General features: G+C 40.2%; 1 protein-coding gene across 6 annotated transcripts in view; it reads right to left on the bottom strand.

The window, feature by feature from the left end:
* Positions 1–20,163, bottom strand: part of TNRC6B (trinucleotide repeat containing adaptor 6B) — a 139,005-nt gene extending 118,842 nt beyond the window's left edge. The window contains exons 1-3 of one of the 6 annotated variants that reach the window (XM_063395963.1): positions 20,027–20,163; positions 5,717–5,789; positions 648–746 (exon numbers count right to left, since the gene is read on the bottom strand). In XM_063395963.1, the coding sequence (XP_063252033.1) occupies positions 648–701 (54 nt within the window). In that variant the 5' untranslated portion in view covers positions 702–746; positions 5,717–5,789; positions 20,027–20,163. Of the gene's footprint in view, positions 1–647; positions 747–5,716; positions 5,790–19,550; positions 19,768–19,796; positions 19,923–20,026 lie in introns of those variants that run through there. The other 5 variants (XM_063395964.1, XM_063395969.1, XM_063395962.1 and 2 more) reach the window with 5 other exon arrangements.
* Positions 20,164–21,113: the final 950 nt, after the last annotated feature.

Raw genomic sequence — 21,113 nt, 5'->3', positions numbered from 1 at the left:
CTGTATTTATAAGCCTACAGAAGAGTATGATAATGACCATGTTATTATGAACACCAAAGTAATCTGTGACATAACATTTGCATCTTCAGGAAGTAGGCAAAAAGCAGGACACAGCATTGTATTCAACAGAACATTTCACATGCTCCTGTCCCAACAAGGTATGCTGAGAATCAGAAGTCCCGTTAAAAGCAACACACAATCCAGTCTCACGACATAGCACGTACTGACAAGTACAAGGAAACAAGAAGCACCACACCTTCCATATAGGTCAGTCAGTAATCCACAGACACCAAAACCTGCATCTAAAGGCCCACATGTCCAATTCCTTCAGTCACTTCGGAGGGTGGGGGTTAGGACTGAAAGCCCTTCCAGTTTTCACAAATGAAATACAATCAGGGTTAGTATATTTTTACAAGTTTTCTCTTTCCTTCCTGGAAGTGCCTGAAAACACACGTTCCAATCCTTAGTGGGTCGCAAAACCCCCTGTCTTTTCTAAAGGTTTTTCAAAGCTTAATTTCCTAATATCTCCATGACAGTAAATAATAATGTATTTATTAAAAATACCACCACCAGTCGATGTTTACCCCATGTACCCCCCCATTTCAGCCAAGTAAGCTTTTGTTCCTCCAAAACACAGTGGCATTTACCTCACTGACCTTGGGGCTGCCTTCCTCCAGTATTTCTCCCTCATCAGTTTGCATGGGACCAGGATCTGTGCAAAGCTCTGCAGAAATGCAAAATACTGCCTAAAAGATAAACGACAAAGATATATTTTAAAAACAATGATTTTTCTGTCTTAACAATGTTATGTGAGATTGCAGTGCACATAAACAACAATTCTAGGGTATGACCTTCAATGCTGCCATTCTGCACATATTTGCTGAAATTATGTTTTACACAAGTGAGAATTGTTATTCAGGGTAAGACAAAACTACTCAGTTAAAAGAAAAAAAAACCCCACTTAACAGGAATAGACTTTCTTTTTAACTTTAAAGTGTCATTGCTGACTATTTAATGTAGTCAATGATTTTACTCATTAAAGTCACAGTCAGCAGACCACACCAGAACTGAGCAATTTTCTACTATGAAGCTTATATTTGCATAAAAGCTATTTCCAAGACTCAGCTTACAGACAACCTTAAAGTTTATTAGTTTCAAAAACTGTTATGTCTTCCAGTGATCTCACAGTACCTCTGAAGTCTTACTTTCAGGATTTTTCCTCAACTTCATAAAAAAAAAAGGAATAAATCTTCTATTTATTAGAAATATTTCTTTAGAAATATATTATTCTTTTTATTATTCTAATATATTAGAAATATATTATTTCTTCAATAAAAAATTCTAGAATCTAAATGGCTCAGGGAGCAGATAGTCATTTAACTTTAGGCTGGCATTTCCAATTTAACCCAGGTCAACAGATCCCAATGTTTCCAATATTTAACACTACTAGGTAACGTAGTACGTTTCTTTGACATTTATTAGCGCAATTCCAAAATCTGCACCTCAAACTTCATTCTTCAAATTGTAAAGTAACTTACAGAAGGTTGCAAATTAGGGAGACTTTGGTGTTTAAGATTCAAATGTCTTCTAACCCAGAGGATGAGGCATCTTTCAGGGCTAATGGATCAAATTAATAAATTTAAGAGATCAAATTCACCAGCATAAATTCAACAAGAATCTCTCACATTTAAAATGCAAGACATAAGTCATGACCAGATCTCTAACATTCCAGGTATTTGGGAAGTAAGGGCTCACACTGAGGATACTGAGTTAAGAATTCTCTTAAAGCCAAGAGTTGTTGGCCTTTAACAGTTGTCCCTCTCACAATTATATAACTCTTAAGCTGCACTAGCGTTTAACATCTGCTTCCAATTTCTCTACTTCTGCACCTCAGCTAAAGAACTACTGACTGTCACCTTCACAGCAGCAATTCCAAGTCTGAAACTGACAAGAGAAAGCTTCTAAATGATGCACCTCCTTCACTTCATTGTTAATGGCTGTTCAGAGTGTAAGGCCATCTGCGCTCCAACCTCCTCTGTTATGTTGCACATAGGTAGAACAACATTTGTCATGGTTGACTTAGGAATGAAGAACACGTTCTACAAAACATTAAGTGCCTGATGCTACCAAACCTTACATATAACTTAACAAATCTTACAACCAACAAGCTGTTACATTCAGTAATATCATACACTCTAGTGCAAGGCACAAGAGTTGTAAAGACTTTGAGCATAGTAATTCCTTTTCTGGGAAAAGAAGGAATGAGGAGAAAAGCAAACTCACTTAAACATTCTGCCTTCAGCACATAATAAAAAATTAGAGGCATAAAATGCTAAGCATGACATCTATGCCAAGAGCCTTCTGCCTATAACAAATGTTTCTTGCTTTTTGTTCTGCACCCATGGTGAAGGAGGCCAGGCTGGGCAGTCCCTGTCCATGGTACTTCTTTGCCATGCTCCGTTTCTGAAAACCACTCCAGAACTTCCAGAGCTGTGAATTTTGGAGCATGATTTTGCAGTATCAGAGTCAAGTAATTGGGAAGCTCCTCAGATTTTTTTTAAACAGACAGTCTGACGCCTAACAGCCAAAACAGCTTTGGCCAGAAGGATTCCTGTGGCACTTACCTGGCCACAAAGTCAGAGAAATAAGCAAGAATGAACTTGAGCTACAAAAACATTAAAAGAAGCTTATATATAAAACAAGACCAGAACGGTCAGACCAAGAGCACAGTAAGGGAAAGTTACTTTTCATTCAGAGTGCTGGAGGAACTCAAACATAAACCTCTGAAAAACTGACATGTTTTATCTTCTGAGATCCTTCACTACCAGAGGAATTGGCAGTATTCAACATCGGTTTTTATATACTGCTCCTGGAAGGAGACAAAAAACTACCAACGAGTGCATGTCAAAGGACGACAGAAAAGGTCAGTAGAACTAGAAAATTTTTAGAAATGGAAAGGCCACAAGAACAAAGAAAAGCAAGCTCTTCCACAGACGACATTAAATTCACTGGAACTATCCAGAACTCGGAGATTAGAGTAGGAGATTCAAAGAATACTATTTTCCTTCCCCACTGTATTCCTGTATTCCTCACAAAATTCCTGTATTTTCTTTTTCATAATTCCTATTTTCTCTCAATTTATCTCATCATTAATATTTTTATTTGTTTTGACATTTTAAAAAAACATAAATATTATGTCGTACAATACTTAAAGCGAACTCACTCACATGGGATGGTAAAAAGGTAGAAGTTCTAAAAGGCTCAGTAATTTACTAGAAAACTTCACAACAGAAAAAGAAAATCCACCAACAAAAACTTTTAGCTGGTGTAAGAAGACCCTAAGCCACAGAATACAAGAGGTGTTGCAAGAGGAAGTTTTGTTGAACACTATCCTTTTGTTGTTTGGGGTTTTTTTTATATTTTATTGCATTTGCTTCTGGGTTCTTTCAGGAGACAAAACACCCTGCAGTAAACTCTGAGCCCAATTCAATAATTTTGATGTTCTTTTGCATACATGAATCATTGATTCCCTTAGCCACTGGCACCAGAATGCTGCAAACAAGTTTATTTATTGCCAAAACAAGACATTTCAAGATTCCTGAATCCAGGGGACACTACTTCTGTGGCAGATTTTTGTAGCAGTCATTTACAACTGAGGATGACTTCTCAGCCAACAGAGACTGATTATTGCCAGCACACAAAGAAATAACAATTATTCCATGTTACTGACATCACCTCTTCAGCTCGCCAGCTTCTGACCAGAGCACTGAAGGTAACACACAAGGTCATTTATTTTATGCATGGAGGATGGACAGGAGTAAGAATTTCTACTAGCATCCTATAGGATCAGGAAAATGCCAAAAGCCTTAAGGCATTTGTTTACTTATATTTAATACTTAATGTAATACTTCCTGTTCCCAGGTGATAAAAAGAAAGTTTATAGACAGTCCATTTAGATTTTCAGACCAACAAAGTCACTCCTGGAAAAGGTCAAAAGTAAGATAATCCTTTTCTTGTACCCTTGCATATATGCACCCATACTATTTGAAATACAACTGAAATCCCCCAATTTTTTATTCACCTGATATCCTTCAGAAAAATTAACTAACTTCAGCTGGAGTAAGGTAACGCCAAGGAAGGCCTGACAAATAACAATGCACTGGTATGCCCACATATGATGTAGCAAATGCACACCTAAACTTAGGAACAACTTTTATTTAACTCTTTAAAATGTAATGCAGTGATAAGAATTATTCTAAAAGGTAAAAACCATTCATTAATATGAACCAGCTGGATTTCTTACAAACTTTAATGCCTACTGCAATACTGTCCTGCCATTAAACAGTATGGTTTAGGGATTATCCAGTTTGATATTTAGTCCTACTTTTGCTCCATCTCTTCCTGCAGCAAAGATGTACTAATTTTGTTTACTGGGATCAGCATGACGGATACAGCTACCAGCCACTCAGTGTAAGCAGAACAGCACAGTGTCCTAATGGGTATCATCTCTGCACTACTGCATTCTAACACACTCTGGCAAGAAAAACCTGAACAAAATTTCCATATACCTATAAATCCCTGAAAATCAATACCAGTGAACAAGGTACTTCCTCTAGGCCTAATCTTCCCCCGACACAGAAAGGTCCATCATGGAAAAACACAAAGTTCTCAACAGCAAGAAAGAGCTGGAATTCCAATAATTTCAAATCTGGTTTCATCAAACAGGCACCACTGGGACTAAGCACCTTGTCTAATTCAAAGACCTTTCAAGCAGCAACACTGTTTTTTATAGATTGGCAGCAGGAATCAAGTATGCATGAAAGCGAAAATCTTCATTTGATAATGAAGAAAAATCCTACTTCAAGCTTCTAAAGAGTGCATCTGCAAGAGGAGTATTTATTAATGTACAACCAATTGCAATTCCTGTGAATTCCCAAGTTTAAATTGGATATGGCCCACTAGAAACCCCCTGAAGGACAGTAAGACTGCGCCAACTGTCACCGTTACAGACATTAAGCAGAGATTGAACGCAGGTCCCAAACTCTCTCACAAAGCAAAACAGGCAGATGAGTGCTCTTCCAAGAGGGTCATCCTGTATACATGGCATACTTGAAACAAGAGCAGCTAGATCAAGGCACTACTTGACTAAACTGTGTCTTAAAATGAGACTGCGCTTATTTGACACAATTGTATCAACACATGATCCCTGTCACCAGCTTCTTGGTACAGACAAAATGTTCATTTTTAACACATGATCCAGCCATATTGTATTTAACTGCTAGAGCATTGTGTTACATTGAGTCTGTTAAGAATGTACAAAAGCAACATAAAATTTAATGTACAGAAGAAGAACAGAGTATTTTTTGTCACTTTAAATGCCAGTTGCTCTGAAAGCAAGAGCATTCAGAAGATAAAAAAGCCTTGACTATAACTTTATTGCTTATAGGAAATAATCACTTACCAATTCCAGAGACTTAAAAATCTCAACATAAACTAATTTTCAAAGAAAATGATACATCATACATATCAACTTTAGCTTACAGAAACAAATCACATCAAGCAGTAACATAAACTTCACATGCAAACCCTCAGGAAATAACACAGTAGAAAGCACATGAAAACAGATATACATCCTACAGTATCTTAAGAACCAGCACAGGCTATTGTTCTTCTCACCTTCAACTTTCAAGATCACAATACTGATCACGATTTTTACCTTTGACAGTTTCCGAGGGCTGCCAAAGCCCACAAGGATCCGTCCTGGCTACATTCAGTGCAACAACAAAACCCTAAAAGGAGACAAAAAAAATTTAAAATGTCAACCAACTGTAGTCATCAGTAAATTAAAAACAAATATAAAGACAAAAGTCAACTGTCTCCAAAGCTCAGCAAACCTAGGTGCACAGAAATGAATGGAATGGCTGCCATCAGAAAAATATTTTCTTAAAATTCTCCCCACAACCTCTCATCCAAATCTGGAAAAACAGTAAACACTGGTAGCATTTGTGAGAGAATCTCCTAGTGATTATGAGACACAACAGAACAGTAGGTGGCTCTAGAAACATAATTTCTAATCACAACTGGGAAAAACATGGAAAAACTGGTTTCTTCAACTAGAACCGAGAGAACACACACAAATGTGTTTCCCTGCAGTCAAGGGAAGTGATTATGTAATCCTACAATAACTCCTAAATATTAAATATTATGTGTAAAAAAGAATCCCAAATACCTACCAATTATCAGGTATTTAATCCTATTTTGAAAGAGTAACGTAGCAGCACTGCACTGGCTAACAATCAAGCCCATTTCGAATCATATATAATCTGTCTTAACCACAATTAGCATTAAATAGTTCAGTTTTGGTTTTGCAAAACATAACCAACTTCCAGGAACTAAAAGAAGTCCAGAACCATCAGCTTACCACTATACATCCAAGTTAACATCACTAAAACCTAAATTGTTCCAGTTGCCATTACTCAGGTTTGTTGTAAGGGATATGAACAAGTGGCATTTTTCTAAATTCACTGCATCATTTTGTCGGCTACTACTACTTAATATACAGCATTATTTAGGAACAGTCTTCCTGTCATCAGACTAACTGCCATCAACTGAGTATTTTTTTTCCTGATCTTCTATCATTAACCAAGAGCTTTCTGGGCATGATTTTCCATTCAAACAATTTCTTATTGGAAAATAGATCTGGTGATAAAAGGGAGTTCTACCTGCCACTGTGATTTGCCTGTCCCTTTGCTTAATGAGTAAAAGTTTTACAGACGCAAACCTTCATTTTGAACTTGGTTCTGACTTATGCTGTGGGGTGATTCTGATAAAGCAACCAAGAGCACACTCTGCTCAAAAGGCTTCAAATTGTCTTAAAACATCATCTTACAAGAATCAGCTGCTGATGTAAATAAACAAAAACATCACATACTCAATTAGGATATTGGCTTCAAAACTTCAAAATAACACAGAAATATTTTATGGTTTTCCATATCCAGCACAGCAGCAGTGTAACAGTCATGATTTACTATTAAAATTACTCAGGACAACCTAGGTCTCACTGTGATGGTAATTCTCCACTTCACTTTTCAAGGCTGAAGATAGAAACACAGCTTGTAACCAATAATTTGGTGGAAGGAGAGATACTGCTAGTGCTTGAGAAGAGAATTTGCAATCTCTTTACTTCACGTGGTTTAGAGCAATCTCTTTGCATTACTTAGGTGGAAGGAAATCCAGGAAGGATTAGCACCTCAAGGAAAAACAAACTAAAGATACCACTCTAAACAAAGCAGCTGGGAGGAATGGGGAAAGGCAGAAATCCTCAATCTCTCATAGAAAAAAAAATCCAAAGGAGTATTCAGGAATGGCAGTCACATACCCCCAAAAATCACTATGGTGTTCTACAACAAAACACAACATGAGAAAACGTGTCCATTATGTTTAATTTAGTGCTGGCTGCACAACTTTATATTTTGTTAAGTACTAAATTCTTTGCACTGATGTTTTTGGTAAAATACGGAAATTGGTTCAGCTGTTCATGTAGTTATGACACATACTTTCAACAAGATAAATAGATGTACATTGGAATATTAGATATCATATACATTAGTCTGTGCTGCTCTTCTAAAGTAACATGAAAACAGGAGGACCATCAAGAAGTTAAATACAACCTATATGAACAAAATAGAAGTCCCATTTCACAGCATTTAAGTCCTTTTACATGAAGAGCTCAAATATAAACAATTTTCTAAATAAAATGCTCCTGAAGATGTCAGGGGGTTTAAAGTGGACAACTACATAACATGATCTGCTCAAGAAAATCCAATCATTAGTGAATTTGTGGGTTTTCTTCTCATTAAAGAATGTCACCCTTTTTGATTCATTGTTAAGAGAGATATGTGAAACGTGCAAAAGAATATTTCTCAAAAGATCCTAAATCACATTTTCAATTTAGAAAATCCTGGCTCTAGCTTTTGAGTCTAAAGACAGTCTTGAAACATAAGGACAGAACTTCATCATCACTTTCCCAGTGTTCCAAACCATTTACATAAACAATAATCAAGGTGCTAAATTTTTCTCTTCCCAGCAAAGGAAAAGTAAACTGAAAAGCTTATTTTAAAAAATGTTTTGCTTACACCTTTTTGTTACTTTCTACTAAGTAGCATAAATGCCACTTCTTTTCTGCTTGTACCGATTTTGCTAAAGAATCCATTAAAGGTTATAGTGAACATAAAAGGTATTTGTCCTCACTTTGCTACATAGACTTCACATCACTTCTCAACTGTAATCAAGATTACATCCCAACTACCAGCCAAAGGCTGCCAAGTGGTTATGTTTTCCAAGTCCTTTGTGTTTCGTTCAACTCTTTTCACTGTGAGTGAAGCACATATACACACACATTTATGTGCATATGCACATAGATCTGTGTAGATACAATATATGTATGTAACAAAACATCCTCAAAATTATTTCTACTTTTTCTCTTCAAGACCTTCAACACTCAACATCACAATGTTTATGGAAACAATCAAACTGAGGCTGTTGGGAGTAGTGTGTCTTAACTGAGGGACAGCATCTTCTTGACAGTCAGCATCACAGTAAGAGTTGTGGTGATACCTGGAGCAGCATGAAATTAAAACACAGTGAGCTGAGAACATCAGCTGCTTTTTACACTCCACATCAAAGTTTAATCCAATCAAGAGATTTGTTTTGCAAAGTTGGAAACAAACTACCATTTAACCTCCACATCCCCCCTCCCCCCCCGCAAATTATCGGTTCTCAGGCACAGAAAAGGGCTACTTCACACTGCTAATGCTGCCACTACTTGTTAATAATAGCAATGCTTGGAATCCCAATGGCACAAAAGCAGTCATTACCGTAAGTATTACAACTGTCATGGCATTTAATGGTGCTCCAGTGGCAAAAATGGACCACAATCAACATGCTCAAAATGCCAGCAATCTACGTATACCAGCATTCCCAAGGATTCAGCACTGCTGGAGCTACACCAGTACAACCAAGCCTTTATTTCAGGGCATTTGCAAAGTGACAAAGTCTTCAGAATACAGAGGACCAGAATTTTCTAAAGAGAGGTGAAGAGTGGATGTTATACTAGACCAGAGACATGAAGCATTTTCTCCATCTTAATCAAAGTTGTGATGAGTGAGAAGGCTGCTTCTCAACAGCTCAACTTTAAACCAGAAAGGTATAAGTAACTCCTTTACTGCTGATAATTCCAACAGAATTATTCTGACAGATTATTCATACCACTAAAGTCAACTCAAGATCGAAGGTTTCCTTTCGAACCACCAGTAAAACTCATCAAGTCCTATACAGCAGTATGTTTATCAAACCCAGCAGCAGTAATTAAATTAAAACTGGTAAGGTGGCAAACAGCCTTGCGCAGGGGAAAGGAGGAACAGTGTCTTATTCACTGACAGCAGCAATTACAAGAGCAAAAGACAGCATTACTAAAAATCATTCACATACAGGATAGGATTGGAAGACATCGCGCCTTTCAAACTATCTAGTTCTTACAATCTTCCTGTATTTAATTAGAAGAGTATCGAAGTTTCCTATCCTTTTGCTTTGTTTGCTTTTACAATAAGAGCTGCGTTGTTAAGGAATACACACCAGCATGGCAATACTGGTGCTAAGTCCTCCAGCAGCCATGAAGGCAGACAAGCATCCCCTGCTGCCCGAGAAAGGCTCTAGGTCTCAGCATTACACCCTGGAATGCAGCCTCTGGCAGAAGATTATGGCCAGACTGAGGCAGGACACAGCCAGGAGGAAAGCCAGGAGAGTGTTCCGGAGAATGAAGCTTAAGTCACAATTTGCTTTTTCTGTTTTTTAAACTTCACTCTTTTATAGTTTACACCCTGAAACTTTCCAAAATAATGTTCCATATTTATCTCACTTCTAATGATTAATAATATATTCTTTTATACAAAGACGTTTTGACTTCCCATTCACATGATTATACATGCAGAGAAGTCCAAGATCTTAGCACTATTATTGTCAAAGAAAAATGCTGAGTTGTTAAGCAAATAATTCTTAACTATAATTGCAAACATCAACTTCGAAAATAACCAGCTGCCAAATAGAATTTCATCAATATTTATAGCATGACATCAGTATGAATTGTACTTTTCAGCTATTTCAGCACCTCAGAAAGGAACAGGAAGCTAATTTTCAAAAATCTGTTTTATATGCAATGATTTTTTTCAATCTTCGAAGAAATGAGGCAATACACTCATTTTTATAAATAATTTTTAAATTTAAAAACATAATGCAAGTTATTACTGATACAATGCTAGTCCTCAACACTGCAATCTTTGCTGAACATGTTTAGTCAGTACTACTGAATTTGGAACTACTTGCAACAAGAGCATCAGACCTGCTCAACTAAGTGTGAGGTCAGGGCCCTACTTTTTCAGTCTTTTGGCACAAAAGAGTTCTTCAACTTTCTCATCTTATTTCCCCTGAAAGTGGCATTTAAAATAAAAGTAACTTAGCTTTACAATTGCAACCAAAACCATAGAAGTCTGTCTTTAGGCTATCTATTTGAACTACATGACAACTGATTTTCACAGTCAAGCTACCGTACCACATTTAAAAACCCAACTTTTGAAATTTCCTCCTAGTTTTGAATGTTCTTCACTTTTATGTTACTCTTTGTTCATACTTTAGTAATCTGAAAATGCAGTAACACAAATTCTCAATTATTTTTTGTCCAAACTTTGTAAGACTAAAATGACTTTTAGTTCATTTACATACCCAGCTGTGGCAGGGGTAAGATAAGCTGATATACAGTATTATAAATATGTAGGCAACCAACTTAATAAAAATGAATTTTATTAATAATTTACAAAAATAAAATTTGGAAACAAAATTTGCAAAAACGAAAAAGCCACAAACAAAGTCAGTGTCAAGCCCGGGATCGGCACTGGGTGAACCTAGCTTCGGCCTCTACTGCACCGGAGCTCCCATGTTCACAATTTCAGTCCCAGCAGGGTCAGTTTATATACAGCTTCTGGTAGGACAGGGCATTGTTTCATACTCCTTTGTCTTTTTCGACTCCTTTTCCATATTCATGTAATTCTGTCCTCACCGCCTGAATGGTTGATCGGATTTTCAAGAAGAAATGAATACTTGATTTGATTTCTGGGAATCTCATACTGGGATGCACATCCCAGACGATGAAGTCTTGATCCATCTCCTGAGTAGGCTTATCTCTTCTCGTAGTCACCCTCCTTTCTGGTGTAAATCATGGTCCCTGCCAAAGTTTCAAGCAAGGGCCTTTCACAATTCTTAATCGTTTCACTTTATTTCCAAGCCCGAGTGACTGCTACCGTATTCCTCCCAAAACGTGGCTGAATTTATACCATCGATACATCATATTACATGAACATGGATGCTTATACATTTATATCTCATGAACACGAATTACATCATATATTACATACAGTATCCACACACAAGGCAGTGCCAGTTTATCTAGTTACCTTCAACTGGTGAAAGCAACATTATCCAGCATTGATTAAGTACAGAGTTAGAGCTGGAGAGGGAATAGACTAATTATGTCCAGGCATTCTTGCCCTTAAGCCACCGCAATGTAACACTGTCAGGAACGCTTTCCTTTGCTTATTAGAAAATGTTAAAAAGTATTTGATACAACGGGATTTCTACCTGTTTTCTCCACAGTCTAATTTACTTTTCCATCAACAGGAAGCTTCTCTCAATATGAATCTCTTTTCCGCAATACATAAATTGCCAGGGACAGAGAAGAGAAAGTTGGACTTTGAAGATGGAAAAACCAGAGGAGTTAACTTCTAACGAATGAGAGTACTATCAGCCAGTTTTGGTTGGGTCTCTGAGTACTCTGAAAATTGAAAAGGCCAAGCAATGAAATTATAGATAGCTAATCTACAGCAACTATAGAGTTTAAAAAATGTCTGAAAAGGCCTAGCTCTGCAATAAAATATATCTTCCCCCTTTTGAGTACCATTTAGCAAAGTGAATACCATCAGAAATATAGGCAACTTCCTCATAGCTCTTATTAAATATAACAGAAACATTAAACACCATCTAAAATCTACACCTGTTCTTCAGGCTGTCACCACACCAGCTGCAGAAAGTAGATGAGCAGATCCTGAAGCACCCAAACATTTATCCAAACAAAAAACACAGCTATAATAATAAAAATTCAGTTTTAGCTTTACTATTCCACTTTGCCTTGAAGGGCTTGGAAAAACATGAACTAAGCCTGTACAAAATCACCACAAAAAAGACACTTATTATGAGGGGTGTGGAAATACTACAGTATTTTAGGGAATAGTATAGACAAGATCGATTTTAAATGTGAGGATCCATATCAAATGTGAGAAAATATTAAGTATTGAATTTTTTGCAGTGTCAGTGAAAAATGGTATTAATCTTAATGGACAGTCACAAAAAAATGCTCATGACTTGACTCTCACTTTTGTTCTCTTCAAAGGAAGACTCATCTGCATTTTTAATTTGCAAGAAAAGGAATCTGATACGATGCAACTCAAACCTGATAATGCAGAATCTCAGCCATTTGACAAACAAAAATATTAAAGATTTAATTTTTAAATGAAACAATTTTTCTTAGAGCCCAAATATATATGTGTTGGGGGTTAGATTTGTTTTTTTCTTCTCACAGAATTTTTTCCCATAAGTTTCCAAGAGGCCTTGATGACTACTTAGTCAGAAAAAAAAGGAGTACTTGACGGACATGGCAGCACAAGGCTACACCTATTGTTTTTGAGTCCCTGGGAGTGTCCCTCAGAGGGGAGAGATGATGAGCTTTGGGAAAGGCAAAAAGACAGATCTGGGGGAGGGGAGCTCACTCTTGCTCTCAGCGCAGAAGAGGACGGTCAGGCTGCCCCCTGCTACAGAAGAGTTCGCAGCCCTCACTCTGCCTCTGTCTCGTCCTGGGAAATCTATTGTCGTCTGCTCCTGTTCCCGGGAATCCTGAGCTCGCTTTCTCCAGCCCTCCCCATACCACCGCTGCTTCTTCGGAGCTTTGGGGTTCCCCTGCTGCTCTGTAGCCCTGCACTGCCCAGCCCTGCCGGGACACCCCTGCTGCTCCAGCTACCAGCGCAGAGCTCCTCATCTCATCCACCAGCCCGGGACTTTCCTCCCTCCCAGCTTGGCCTCTCAGAGTCCTGCAGGGGCATCGAAATCAAACTGTCTCGGACTTTCTGTGAAAAGCCCTCAAGGTTCTTGGTTCTGTTTATTATTGATGCTGTAGTTGTTGTTTGTTTGTTGTTTTGTCATATATACTAGTAAAGAACTGTTATTCCTATCCCCATACTTCTGTCTGAAAGCTCCTTTAATTTTTTTCAATTAGAATAGTTTGGAGGGAGGGGATTTGCTCCACCTCTAGAGAGGTCCTGTCCCCTTCCTAGCAGATATCTGTCTTTCAAACCAAAACAATATGGAAGTGTAAGAATTTAAATTACAGCGGTTGTAACAGTAATATATCCTGCATAGGCACACATTGGTGCCAAAGTGCTCTTGTTTTAGCTTCTTACTTGAAGCAGTTAAGTGGAACTTAAAAGACAAACAAAAACACCAAAATAAAACCCCCAAACATAGTTATCAGAATAAACATATTCCCAACGTAGAGTGAAACGGCTATATTTACAGCAATATAAGAATGCTGTTATAATAACACTAACACATCCAGAAAAAATCTCAATACATAAAAATCCCAGAGAGGGTCACAAAGAAAGATACTAAACCCCATAACGGTAGCTAAAAATGCCTTAAAACAACTATTTAGGGCAATATGTATTATGGCCCTCTTTCTTAAAGGGATTTTGAGCTGCTTCAGATCAAGAATGGATCATACTTCATACTGAAGTATATTTTGGTCTTTTTAAGAAGCTGGGGTCATGGGACACATTCCCTTCCTATATCTCAGAGGCAATTTTTTAAATCAAAACATTATCCTAACACTTTTCCCAAGTTCCTCATCATTCCTCATGCTAGTAGCACCCTCTAATACTATTAACCTATGGTTTCCCAGGTCACAGTGTGCAAGCAACAGAAACCTCCGAGATTTGAAATAGTGTTTCACTGTAATGGTAAAGTGAGTATATAGGCAATTTAATCATCTACAAAAACTAATTTCTGGAAAAGCTTTTAAATCAAAAAGTTGCTGTACTGCTGTATAAAAAGAAGAATATACTGTCAGCTGCAATAAGAAAATAAAATGTATTCTGGCACTTCCATCTTCTCCAGAAAGAGACATCAGATTATTTCTAAAGATCACCAAATGTCCATGGAGAGAGCTAAAAGATTCTCAGATGTCCAGGAGAAGAGCTGGACAACCTGGGTCTTCAGCTCCTAAGACACAGAAGTTCCTAACTAGAGGACACCAAACCTAGACGACACTGACACCAAACTGCTGAATAATTTGTATCTCTTGGCTATAAGAAGCAGCAAGACAAGAGGACCTACTCCCATTATCATTGGTGGATCACCCTAAGGCCAAAATAGATTTAGTCCTCTACAGTAGACTGGCAAGTCCCTAAAGACTTCCTTCTATTCCCCAGAAGTGGTTTCCTATCTTTCTACCACTCACATGGTACAGTCGTGAGACTTATGCAGAGAGGTCACAGGGCCAAAGAAGTTTGTAATCAGATTGTCATGGAGTAGCCCAGGAGTTACTTAGTTCTGATCATGTGGAGACCTATTGGATCAGTCCTAAAACAAGGTCAGCAAACACCTTTCCAAACATTCAGCTTCCGGATTTAAAATCATACATTTAATTCAACTAGTGAAACTCTCTCACGTCTGCTTTTGCCACACGAACAACACACGAACTGCAGGTACAACCAGTGTTTGTGGTAAGAAAATAAGAGGTACTCGAGTAGGAAAAAGCCCCCATGTAATCCTAGGATACAAGATGATGAGGGGAACAGGAAGAAGCTAGAATCTGAAAAATCCTCAAACTTAGCAGAAGAAAGCCAACAGTATTCACAAAAACTATGTTCTACCAAATCAAAGGGCATCAATATCTCCTGTTACAGAACAGACCTTACTAATCAAAAACCCAATACACCACTGAAAAACTCTGCCAGGTTGTTTCATAGCACTTCTTATGACACTGTCAAGAGTCATGATAAAATTATAGAAGTTAAATCGAAGTAAAAACATCAATGACTTTTACTTCATTACTAATTTAGATGGATTAGAGGACTTCCCCTCACACAAGCAACATGTTAATATTGTATCACCTTTGACTAATCCTCTGTCAGGCTATCTAAAATTATCGACTCTTTGTTTTGCAACTTTGCTTCTTATCCTTTCATCCGCTAATTAGCTTTCCAGTCTCCTATCTTCTGTCTAACATGGTCAAAATATATCAACTTCCAGGTTGATATATATAAATACATTTATTCTGACCAGTATCCTGTAGCAATCAGTGCAAGTGCTGTCTAATGATACCTCTCATTTCTCCTGACAAGCAGGATGTTGCTCCACAGACTTAAAAGCTAAACAGGCTAAGAGTTGATTTCAGATCCATTTTACCTTTTTAAGTAAATATTTTAAAAATTTTAAACAGTACAAGTCTTGGATAGAACATTAACTTGCTTCCCAGATTTTCTCACAGAGGAACTATTGTGTTTTTTCTAATCCACAGACATTAAATCAGGAAATACATGCACGTTATCCAATTTCAGAAATACTAAAGCTGGTGGGCCCAGAAACGCAATCCGTACTGACTAGCTGAAACTAGAAAAGGTCATCTCCATAGCTCACTATATGGTAAACACTGAGAACATTCAAACTCCAGCCACAACCCTTACGTAGATGAAAACTTAAAAACCTCAGAACATTCCCCTACAACATGATGCAAACCATAAGTGCAAAAACACCCTCTCCCTCTAACCACTATAATAAGGCAAAGGGAAAAAATAAATTTAACGTCCTCACTGCCTACTGCTCTAAAGGAGAAAAAATAAGTGACACCAATGCCTTGCAGCAAAGCACATTTACTTCCCCGAAGAAATTTTTAAAAATGAGTAGAAGTGCAACACAAAGAAGGCATGAACAGAAAAGAAATGTAAGGGAGTATGAGTTTTACTGTCTGCTGAAAGGGACAGGGAACAGCAATCAGAGTATCCTGATTACTCTCACCCCAGTCTCCTCGGTCACCTCACAAGCACAAATACCAGCAGACAACTACTTATCTGACAGTGACAGCTGGCCCAAATACCAAAACGTGCCCTTATTTTTATTAGAAGATAGTAGTAGCTAAAAGTTTCGATTTTCTACTATTATTTAATTCACAAGAAATTAACATGAATTCTTCAGTCCATATTCCACACTGTTTGCTGAAAGTACAACCTTAGCACATATGTTTTATCTGAAAATGAAGAAAGACGGTAAACACTAAGCTAAGGATGACTGGCTAGCAAGAATATATGTATTTTCCTACCACAACTGGTCAAACTATTAGAAATGTATATTACTGTTTGCTCAGCACTTCTGTGCTAGGTTCTTGCAATCAAAACTAAGGGCTGACATTCTCTTGCTATTCTTTCCCTAAGACAGTGAAAATTTCAGTATTAAAATTTCTAAAAATGCAAAAACGGATCATTAAAAGCAAATCCAGAGCAAATACATTTTATAAGCACTGAGTGAAAGAAAACTTCTAGCTTTAAAGAAAAGCAGTGGTAGGTATGTGCTAATATGAGGTACTTTCCTCCTTCATCTATGTGTTAAACGTGCTTAATTTATCCTGTGAAAATAAACAATGCCAGTTCTTCACAAAAATACATCTACTGACCCAAATTACACACAGGTTAAGGCTGAGTGAAAAATAAAAACTAACGATAAAGAAGTGAACAGCTATAAGATGCTAGGAATGCTGTAAGCAGAAGTATTGCAGAACTAATGAATCAAGTGGCAGCAATGACTGAGGAAAGCCATTTGAAAGAAATGGGAAAATGACCATTAGTTGTTACGAGTGCACAAAGACAGTATCCATGCATAAAGATATTTCCCACAAAAATAAACACAATAATGGCAATAAGTAACTAGAACAGACTCTGCATCCAAGCATTTTGCAGAAAATGGAGACTAGAGTAAACAAACCATTAAGCAGTTAATAACTAACATTCAAGTTAATAACTAAGTTTTTTAGACTTATTCTATGATCTCCAGTTCATACTGCTTAATTGTAAATCAAGTTTCTTCTGTGAGCAGAAATATACCATCTTTACTGGAGGGAAAAAAGAAAAACAACCCACTTAAAACCCCAAGAGAACAAACTCCATTTGAACATATTTTCAAATTACTAATTTTATAGCAGTCCTTCAATTCTTTCCATCATTCTGGCTGCAGCTATTCATCCCACTGTTCTAGATGCAGCTATCTCTACAAATGATTTTTATTATGCGTTACTTCTACAAAAATTTAATTTCTAATTTCTTACTTGCTATGATAGGAGGCAGATCTAAAGTAAAATACATTACCTGAGAGCTACACAAAATTCTCTTCTGAAGCCATTCTCGAACATCAAGTTTTAATCATGAAATAAGCATCACCAAACAGAGCCATGACACACTCAACCTAAATGTTTTATTGGACTATTCAATCACACAAACTCTGGCAGATTAAACTTTGTCAAGACTTTTATGTCCAAACGTTTGAACTTATTATTTAAAAGAAAGTGTAGCTAAAGTTGCAGGTATGCAGAAAATAGTAATGCATTAATTCAAAAGTCTGCCTAATCAAGAGACACTGACTGGTTTATCATTACATTTTTATTTCCATATTACAGGATTCAGGTGATTCCCTTTAAGCATCCCAATAACATTTTGCCCATCAGCACACATGCAAAATAGCTAAACAAGATAAAAGTAAATATATAATGATGACCACATCTACTCTCTACTAAGACAGATGTGCCTGTACCTTACTGCCCCAAAACTTCACAACAGAAATTCTAACACACAGCTAATACCTCTTTGGGCTCTCTTCTCCCATCTCCAGCCTCAACTTTTTGCAGAGTGAGTTCTTCGCGAAGGAATCGTCTAGTTACATCTACAACTCAGTTAAACTCAGGTGAAAAGTCACCCCTGCAAACCCCTCCCCCGAGATACAACTACACAGCAGACCCTGCACTAACCACGGCTAATGTAGAAAACCTGGAGCTTATTTTTTAATTCCGGGCCTTGGGTAATGCAGCAGATGAGAGCATTCACTCACATCTCAACAGCGCGCATTCCAAGGAATCTGCACCCTTAGAGAGTCACCACATGAGAGGAGGGCATTGCTGAGCAACTTCAGTGTGGACAAGCTAAGTATACAGCTGCTTGAACTTGTGCACCCATTTAACAACCTTATGAATCAAAGTTATTACCTCTACAACACTTGTAGCAGGAACTTATTTCTAAAACCTATTCATAGGGAATTCATATTACTGGAAAACATTAGAAACATAGGAAAACAGACTTTTCAAATACAAAGCTGTAGAACCCCCAAAGACCTACCTACTATATTCCAAGAAAAGTCACTTTGTGTAAAGGCTGTAACGTGACACTGAACTCTAGCAAGTTATGATTTAAAAATAGTAATTAATGGTTTGTAAAAACAACAACAAAAAGGTTAAATTTACAAAGAGGTGTTTTAACAAATGTTCGTGAGGTTACTGAAACGTTACCATGGAAAAACACGTATTGTTTACAGCAGTACGCATCTCTACTTTAGTTAGGAAAACACTTTGTTGAGTCTTCGGTTTATTCAACAAGCTTTAGATGTATGCTGTAGTAGATCCTCCTACATGCAATTTCATAAAGCATATCTGAGCTTCCAAGATACCCCGCTGCAAGCAGCGCTTATCCACAGCCAGCGAAGTGTCCCCACAAACAAATATTCCCTCGTTTTGCTACACAAACAGCTGGCGAAACGTTTTTCCTCCCTGGCACACACCTCTGCACACGGTCACTCTTCCCACCCACCCATCACATATACACACATTTTAACCAGCATCACTTTCCACTCATCCAGCGCAGTTTGCGGTGCTATCAACACAACCTAGGCTCTGTCCCCCACCACAGCACTTTTTTTCCCCCATCCACACAAGAGAACGACCCTCAGAGTCTTTCCGCCGCTGTATCTCCTGCCCGGCCTAGGTGATCCGGCGGCGCACGGCTCTTCCCCGGGGCCCTATGTCAAGCCAGAGGGACACCGGGGCGCAGCCGCGGCGAGCGGCAGCCGCACGTGAGGCGAGGACGGGGCAGGCACTCGGCGGGGTCGGGGCGCAAGCAGCGGCCATTCCGCCGCCGCCGGGGCAGCGCCCTTGAGCCGCCGCCACTCGGGGCTCCTCCCGCCGGCCTGCCTCCCCCCCCCCCCCGTCCCTCCCCCGCCCCGCGGCACCGCGGCCCGGCGCCAGAGGCCCCTCAGAGGCGGCGCGAGGGTCTGCAGGGCGGGAAGGGATCCCAGGGCGTCCCGCGGCGGGAGCTGGGAGTGGGGATGGGTGATAGGTGGGAGGCCCGTCCCGCACTCACCGCCGAGGCGCCGCCGCGGTGCGCTGAGCCCCCGTTCTTCTTAGTGCCGGGAGCGGCTCCGCCCGGCTAGGAAACACGAACCCCGGGAAGCAAAAGGCGAAGAAGCTGCGAAGAGCGTCCCCCCGCCTCCGCCGGCCCCGCCAAAAAAACACTACCGGGGGGGGGGCGGGGGGGAACCAAAAACCAAAACCAAACTTTCCTCGCCGCCGTCTCTCCCTCCCCCGAGGAGCACGAACCCAAACACACCGGGACACGCCCCTCGCGCCGCCGATTGGACAGTGCCCCGTCGACTCTCACGCTGACTGGTCGTTCTGCCTGCTCATCTTCTCCTTCCGTTCCCCTTTCCACCCCTTCACGCTGCCCATTGGGAAGAGTCTCGGAGACCTCTCCGCCCATTAGCCAGGATGTACGTCAATCACCGCGGAGTACCGCCTCTCGGCGCTTTTGATTGGGTTCTCGCGTCACTACACACTCACTGATTGGCTGCATTTGCTGGCTGTCACTGGTTAGCGTTGCTCCTCTTCACATCCTTCACTGGCCCCCGCCCCTTCTTCCTCTGCCAGTTGCCTGCGAGATTTGCCCCTTGAATGGGGTTCTCGCTCGCCCGCTTCTACTTGTCTCACCCTTCTGCCCTACGAATTGGGCTGTGGGTCGACTCCATTACAGAAGGAATGTGCCCGTTATACCGTAGCACGCGGAGACCCGCCCACCGAGCCGCGCTTCTCGGCGGCCCCTGGGACCCTCCTCAGCCGAGACGAGGTTACGTCAGTTTGTGTACTCATTTGCTGGCCGCATGGGCGGGGCGCCGTAACGGCCACAGGCAATAGCGGCTACGGTCGCGGCTATGGCCGCTCAGCGGCGCCGCGACACCGCACGGACGCCTCACTGCCCGCCGTCCACAGCGCCATCTCCGCTTCACCCCGTCCCTCCACGTGCACGCGAAATAGCTATTGGGCAGGATAGATGTCAGTCGTGCAGCTCGCGAAGCTCATTGGTCGGAAGCAGACGCCTGCCAGCCAACGGGCGCCCGCGCCCCGATGTCAACCGCCAGATGACGCAGCAACCGTGGGCGGGGGAGGGTGGGGAAAGGGAGGGTCGTGCCTTTGATTGGATAGTTTCACTGTCAATCTCCTTGGATGGGGGGCGCTGGGCGGGGCGATGTCGCGTGCTCGCCGCGTCCAGCGTGGCCTGGGCTGGTGTGCACGTGGTGGGCGCCCGCCTCCGAGACCACTTGTGGAAAAGGGGTTTGCGGTTATCATGTCGTTATCCTAAATGAAATCGCTACAATCGCTACAAGTACACGCTGATCTTCATTATCCGTGGAGCCAGAAACAGGGCTGCGGTGGGAGGCTGAGGCAGGAGTGGGCCCGGGGACGCTTTCCTGGGAGGTGGTGTGAAGGCCGGGATGAGCAGCGTAAGCCCTGGACTGCAGAGCAGTGGGGGGGCAGCACTACCTCATGGTAGAACGGAAAGGACAAAATGGGAGGAACATAAGCAGAACGTGGATGACACAAAGGATTAGCAGAGCAGAAGAGTAGGGCCAGAGGAGCATTGAAGTCTCCT

The sequence above is a fragment of the Prinia subflava genome, chromosome 4, assembly GCF_021018805.1.
Source record: "Prinia subflava isolate CZ2003 ecotype Zambia chromosome 4, Cam_Psub_1.2, whole genome shotgun sequence".
Taxonomy (NCBI): domain Eukaryota; kingdom Metazoa; phylum Chordata; class Aves; order Passeriformes; family Cisticolidae; genus Prinia; species Prinia subflava.
The sequence above is the reverse complement of the archived record's forward strand: the minus strand, read 5'-3'. Positions and strand labels throughout refer to the sequence as shown.